Here is a 7,500-nt window from a genome sequence, read left to right as displayed (position 1 = left end):
AAGTGCTGGACACAGTGCACACAACCGAGGAAGAAGTGAAGAGGCTTCTGAGTGAGCTAGATACCTCAAAGGCAATGGGGTATTAAGAGAGGGAGCAGAGGCGCTATGTGTACCCCTAACAACAATATTCAATACATCTATCGAAACAGGGAGATTGCCTGAGGCATGGAAGACAGCAAATGTAGTCCCAGTCTTTAAAAAAGGAGACAGACATGAAGCATTAAACTACAGACCAGTGTCACTGACATGTATAGTATGCAAAATCATGGAGAAGATTATCAGGAGAAGAGTGGTGGAACACCTAGAAAGGAATGATCTCATCAACAGGAGCCAACATGGTTTCAGGGACGGGAAATCCTGTGTCACAAACCTACTGGAGTTCTATGACATGGTGACAGCAGTAAGACAAGAGAGAGAGGGGTGGGTGGATTGCATTTTCTTGGACTGCAACAAGGCGTTTGACACAGTTCCACACAAGAGATTAGTGCAAAAACTGGAGGACCAAGCAGGGATAACAGGGAAGGCACTACAATGGATCAGGGAATACTTGTCAGGAAGACAGCAGCGAGTCATGGTACGTGGCGAGGTGTCAGAGTGGGCACCTGTGACCAGCGGGGTCCCGCAGGGGTCAGTCCTAGGACCAGTGCTGTTTCTGGTATTTGTGAACGACATGACGGAAGGAATAGACTCTGAGGTGTCCCTGTTTGCAGATGACGTGAAGTTGATGAGAAGAATTCACTCGATCGAAGACCAGGCAGAACTACAAAGGGATCTGGACAGGCTGCAGACCTGGTCCAGCAATTGGCTTCTGGAGTTCAATCCCACCAAGTGCAAAGTCATGAAGATTGGGGAAGGGCAAAGAAGGCCGCAGACGGAGTACAGTCTAGGGGGTCAGAGACTACAAACCTCACTCAAGGAAAAAGATCTTGGGGTGAGTATAACACCAGGCACATCTCCTGAAGCGCACATCAACCAAATAACTGCTGCAGCATATGGGCGCCTAGCAAACCTCAGAACAGCATTCCGACATCTTAATAAGGAATCATTCAGGACCCTGTACACCGTGTATGTTAGGCCCATATTGGAGTATGCGGCACCAGTTTGGAACCCACACCTAGCCAAGCACGTGAAGAAACTAGAGAAAGTGCAAAGGTTTGCAACAAGACTAGTCCCAGAGCTAAGAGGTATGTCCTACGAGGAGAGGTTAAGGGAAATCAACCTGACGACACTGGAGGACAGGAGAGATAGGGGGGACATGATAACGACATACAAAATACTGAGAGGAATTGACAAGGTGGACAAAGACAGGATGTTCCAGAGATTGGACACAGTAACAAGGGGACACAGTTGGAAGCTGAAGACACAGATGAATCACAGGGATGTTAGGAAGTATTTCTTCAGCCACAGAGTAGTCAGTAAGTGGAATAGTTTGGGAAGCGATGTAGTGGAGGCAGGATCCATACATAGCTTTAAGCAGAGGTATGATAAAGCTCACGGCTCAGGGAGAGTGACCTAGTAGCGATCAGTGAAGAGGCGGGGCCAGGAGCTCGGACTCGACCCCCGCAACCTCAACTAGGTGAGTACAACTAGGTGAGTACACACACACAAACACACAAACATACACAAACACACACACGCACTAGAGAGTGGACCTATCAGAGACCAGCGAAAAGGCGAGGCCAGGAGCTGTGACTCAACTCCTGCAACCACTTGTAGGCGAGCATAAATAAAGGATAAATATCGGATATACACAAACAGAAACATTAATACTGATCCAAGGAAAGACAATATGAGGCCTAGTGTTGAAAGTCGCATTTTGACACTACCTCGATTACTGTACTTCCTTAGACTGTTATTCTCTGTTTTACCCAATGAAGTACCGTCGCAGGCACTCAAAACACCACCCTCTGAGCATGAGTTCGAGCAACCTGGTATCACCGCGAACCATTCCTGAATCTGAACCCCGGTATCGATACCCGCTTGTGAACTAGTTGTGAACTCGGACACCCTCTTTCACTTCCCACTGAAGTTTGGAAAACATGGTACGTATCACAACTCGCCGAGCGGACATAAGCTATCATGACCCTCTGAACGTGAATTTGTACATATGGTATCATGAACAACTGATTATGAGTTCGAAACCCTGGTGTCACGACCCTGGAACCTAATATCGTACCACCGGTATAACCACCTACTTAGTTGATATCGTTACATTTACGGACCACTGTGCGAAGCGTTAGAATATCCGTATAAATCCTTTGTTGTGCGTCCTCTTAGTGCAAGACAACTGTGATCCAGGTTATTACACTTGCAGTGTGGTAAGCAGCTGTAAAGAATGAAAAAAAAATCCACCTAATTGTTATGTTAATTTAGTGGCAAGACGTGGGTAATGTTCTACTGCTTGCGGACTAATTATAATATGAAATGTTGGGAACTTGGTGTAATTTCCTTTTTTTTTGTTATTTAGTGAAGTGCAAAATGCTGTTTCGTCGGCCATCTACTCCGCTCTCCAGTCTTTTGTGTTTTGTTTCATTAGAGCTTAATCCATCCCCATGTTCCTTATACTTTTCTTTACATCCGTCCCTCATTCATTGTTCCTCTCATTACTCCCTCTCTTTCCTCTTCTCTATATTTTGTTTCTTATATTATCTCTTTCCTATCTTTTCTTTTTCGTCCCTATTACACTTCCCTTAACCATAGCCCATTCCTTGTCATTCGTCTCAATTTTCGTCTCTGCATCTCTCTTTTATTTTATCCATTTCTTAGTTCATATTCCCCTATTCCTCCTCCTCCTCTTCCCACAGCTACATTCATCTCCCCCGTGATACTCACCTGTCCTTGGGGACGTTGACTGCCTCTGCGGTATTGTTAAAGGCCCAGCTGAAATTGACAATGGGTGGATTGGCTAAGACATTGCAGGAGATGCGAGCGTTCTCATGTTTAGCGACACTGTGCTGGGACACTTTGTCGGAGGCGCACACTGGGGCATCTGCACCATCAGGGCCACATCCGCAAACATCCGCACGCCCATTTGTCAAAGGGCCAGATAAGCACCGCCCATCGTCCTCCATTAGCGACACCCACAGGTTACACGACGAGGAAAAAAAACGGAGGAGAGATAAAAAAATGGGTTAGTTGCTTTGCATGAGGCTGATCTGAAAGCACATTTATCGGAATGGGAATGAATGACTTGCCGTCCCTCACAAATGAAAATAAGGCAAAGGTGTAGAACATGTCTTTATTTTCAGGAAGAAAGGTTTGCTCTGCACCTTTGGGTTTTGTTCATTAGTGCCGGCAGAACGTCTTACATTGTTCTTATGAACAACCAAAGACAATTTCCCATTACAAGTACATTTGTAGTTTACATTGTGTATTTAATATAGTTTTAGAAAAGCGACCTGAGAATCTATATTTCTGAAATTAAAACATTTCTTTTTAAACGAAATTCTATAAATGTATCTAACTTTCTCTTTACACCTTGAGTTACAAAGAAACTTATGTGCCTACTTAAGCCTCTTTTTTTGTGCAATCTTAAGTTTCTCATTATTCAGCAGAAGCTTCAGCAAAAGAGTATCGTGAAGATAATTCCTTTCTTCTACTAGACATGTTGAGTCTCAACCACCACACAATGTCTTTCACTCAGTAGAAAGCTTTATCAAGACATAAAATAAAGCCTCATAGGAACCGAAACGTAATTTGAATGTAAGCGAATTCTCTAGTCTATGTATCAACATTACCTTCGCTAGCAGAACAGTATGTGAAACCATACTACCAGTTATGATGCTGAAATAAACATACGTCACTGAAAAAGCTCATACGACGACGCTCACTTTCCCAACAACAAAGACATTTATAAGAGGCATCCCTCAGTATATGACACCAATGACAACCTTAGGCAAAGCTCTCCACAACCTACACAAGTGTCTCTTGAAGGTTAAAACTCAGTGATATGAGCCACTCACCAACTGACGTCGAGTGTAAAGGAAGGTTAACAACGCACTAACCCTTCAAGAGGAGTTTCTTAATGTTGGTGAAGGGCTCTTGATGAAAGGAATTAAAGATGCCTTACCCTTGCTCGGATCAAACCTGATTGCCTCCCTTCCCCAAGACTCTGATTAACCCTAACGGGTTCCCAAATATTTAATTAATATAACTACAACAACAACAGTAACAACAACAACAATAATAATAATAATAATAATAATAATAATAATAATATAGTAATCATTATCATTATAAACATTAACACTATGATTAAAGCGTGTGCATTATGTTGGAACACCCTGTAAAATGAGACACTCACACTTGACGTCAAGGGTGAGAGGCGGAGAGGCTGTGGATCCTTCAGTATTGGTGGCGTGGCAGGTGTAGGTTCCAGCGTTGGAGCGAGCGACCTTCTGCAGTACCAGAGTCATGTTGGACACCAACACCCCCGCTGACGACTCCAGCTGCCCACCCTGCTGCTCACACCACAAAGAAAAGGGAATTGAATTAAAAAGTTGACTTGTTACTGTAAAGGTATTTTGTTTATAATATAAATGAACGAGTAATAGCTGACAGGTGGTGGAATATAGACAATTTTAGCAAAGGAAGCATTTATTTACTCATTCAAACACCCGTCCAGCAAAGAAACGAAGCTCTTAGCATAGTTTTGAAGTATGTCACAGGGATTCGAAATCCAAAACATGGCACCGAATTTATCATCTGTAACTTTTGCTATACAACGATTCCGAACTCCAGAAAGGTTTTAACCGAAGTATTTTAGCTGTGGCACTTTTACAGTCCATTGAATCATCACTCATACAACGCTACATCCAGTAACAGCTAAAGAAAACTTGGCACGTGTCACTATTAGCGTCACCAAGGCTGACAAAGGAGGTGGGGTCGCTACCACGAACTCCACCTATGAATTCATGTTAATTGAGCTACTTGAATAACACCGCCATTGACGAGTAATTCTCCCGAAAAGAGCTGAAGAAATGGACCAGGTTTTTCTCTCACCAACTCCCAAAAAATTATGAACAAGAAAATGTAGGCAAAAGTTGTGCTGTCTTTTCCAAAACCTAGCATATATGGATTACCCAAAACACACAAATCGCAAGCGTTCCTGAGACATAACATCCAGCATTGACAGTGCACCTCACGCCCTGGTAAGCGTTTTGGCAAAACACTTAGACAAACAGCTCGGCTCTGTCAGCAACTCGCTTCTTCGCCACTTTCGAGGTTCATTCAGCAAGATAAACGACATCTACATCAAAAAAAGTAATTAGCTAGCCTAGACGTGACTTACCGCTTCACCTGTTTCCACTCCTTTAAAAAGAAATTTAGTGTAAGATCAAGATAAAATAAAACACAAAAATAATGAAAACAGTCTCTGTAGTGTTTGGCATCGACAAGAGTTGTTTGTGTTGGACGCTGCAGCGTCAACAGTGATGTAAACTCAAGTCCTTCGTCCATCACATCATCAAATATTGCCTAATTCACTGCAGGCACCAAGTATGTAAGTGGTGTCTTGTAAGTCTAAAACATAAGTAAATGGAAGCCTGTAAGTTTAAAATATGTGTAAGTGGTGACCTGTGAGTCTAAAACTGATAAATCAGTGAATGAGTGTCTGAAATGTGTCATCAAAATAAAAAATAGTATGTCACCTAGTATTTTGAAATATGCAAAAAACAAATTATATTAATCAGGAAATCTCTGCGAGGAAAATTTCTTCCGAAAAAATAGATATTTCCTATTATAAAAATTGAGAAACAAATATATTAACCTTGGCTAGACTTGTTGCACAAATAAATAATTGTGGACAAAAGAATTCGAAAAAAATATTATCAGTATAAGATGGCTTACTTGTCATAGGTACTAAGAACAGGTATCCCAACAATAATTCATTACTGACAATATGTTAAATCTATGCTAGGTTCATCCTTAGGTACGTAGCGTCCACATGGAATTCACAACTGATAAACTTATCAAGATACTAGAGAAAATACAACAGTTTGAGCGATATTATTCTCTGTGCTAAAGAGATTAAACTATGAGCAGAGAATAAAGAACTAAATCTGATAACGTTTGATAATCACATGGAGGAATTTGAGAGGGCATGTAAAAGAAAGAAATTAATAGTGAACATAAAATGAGCAAAGAATAAAAGAGTAAAAGATTTAGGCACTGGAAAATTGGATATCAGTTTGAAAAGAGAAAGTGAATAGAGGCAGTGAAAGTATTTACATGTTTGGGAGTGGATGTGTTAGCAGATCTATATGTGAAGATGAATGGTTCAGAGAACCGACATGTTGATAAATTAGACACATGTGCAACTCTTGATTACCTCATTCTCCTCCTGTTCTTCAAGATTCTCCTTTGTATGGACTGATGAAGCCACTGTGTGGCGAAACGTTTCCTCAATAAAGATACCCAAGAGTTACACATGTGTCTAATTTATCAACAGATCTATATATGATTGATTAAATTAACCGTAGAACAGGCGAAGGGAAAATTGTAGTTGAAGTGATAAGGCACCTATGGAAAGAAGTTTATCTATGGAGGTGAAAGTACCAGGGTATAGATAAATAAACCTTTTCATATGGGTGTGAGGCATGGGCTTTAAATGTTGCATAGAGGAGGAAGCTACACTCAGTGGAAATGTAATGTTGGAATGCAATGTGTGCACTGAATATTTTACAAGAAAATAGAAGACAGTGTAAGCTTAGGAAGAGTAGAGTTCAGAGGGAAGAGGAGGGGTTGTTGAAGTGGTTTAGGCGTTTGTAGAAGATATTGCAGAATTGGATAAAGAACAGGGTGTATAAATTCCGGGTAGGAGACGGATGAGATTCTCCCAGGTAGGATTGGAGGATGAGTGCGAATATGGTTTTAAGCGGCAGGGGCTAGAGCATGCAAAAGGGGTGTGTGAACGTTTAATATCATACTGGGTAGAGAATTGTGGTTTTAATGTTTTGAGTGCGTTGGAGTTTGAGCAAAGTAACACTTGTGAAGGGATTCAGGGAAACTGGTTAGCCGGACATGAGTGCTCGAGGCGGGAAGGAAAGAGCATCCACTCTGAAGGAAGAGTGGAGATGTTGCACTTAGAAGGGTTATTTAAATTGCGATGTCCGAGCACTATTGAATTCATTGTAGCTATGCTTCCCCATTGTTTTTTTTGTTTATCCTACCTGGATGGGCGAACACAGTTGTGTAAAGAAAATGTTAACGACGAAGAATATACTCAGAACAGTTGATAAGATAAACAGGTGGGCATTATGAATGAAAAAGTGAGGAAGAAGAAGCATAATAGCGCTTAGTTATGATTATAATAATAATAAAATAATAATAATAATAATAATAATAATAATAATAATAATAATAATAATAATAATAATAATAATAATAATAATAGGAGAGAGTAACCTAGGCAGCAGCTAGTTAAGTAGGGCCAGAAGCTGGGTTTCGATCCCTGCACCAGCAAAAGGAGAGTAAACACACATTAAAATAAAGAAAATTATT

General features: G+C 41.0%; 1 protein-coding gene across 1 annotated transcript in view; it reads right to left on the bottom strand.

The window, feature by feature from the left end:
• The window catches only part of LOC128687573 (uncharacterized), a 321,474-nt gene that overhangs the window by 170,921 nt on the left and 143,053 nt on the right, over positions 1-7,500 (bottom strand). Inside the window, exons 10-11 of the mRNA XM_070085682.1 lie at positions 4,304-4,460; positions 2,833-2,989 (exon numbers count right to left, since the gene is read on the bottom strand). Of these exons, the coding sequence (XP_069941783.1) occupies positions 2,833-2,989; positions 4,304-4,460 (314 nt within the window). The remainder of the gene's footprint in view (positions 1-2,832; positions 2,990-4,303; positions 4,461-7,500) is intronic.

This window comes from Cherax quadricarinatus, chromosome 1, assembly GCF_038502225.1.
Source record: "Cherax quadricarinatus isolate ZL_2023a chromosome 1, ASM3850222v1, whole genome shotgun sequence".
In the NCBI taxonomy this organism is placed as follows: Eukaryota; Metazoa; Arthropoda; class Malacostraca; order Decapoda; family Parastacidae; genus Cherax; species Cherax quadricarinatus.
The sequence above is the reverse complement of the archived record's forward strand: the minus strand, read 5'-3'. Positions and strand labels throughout refer to the sequence as shown.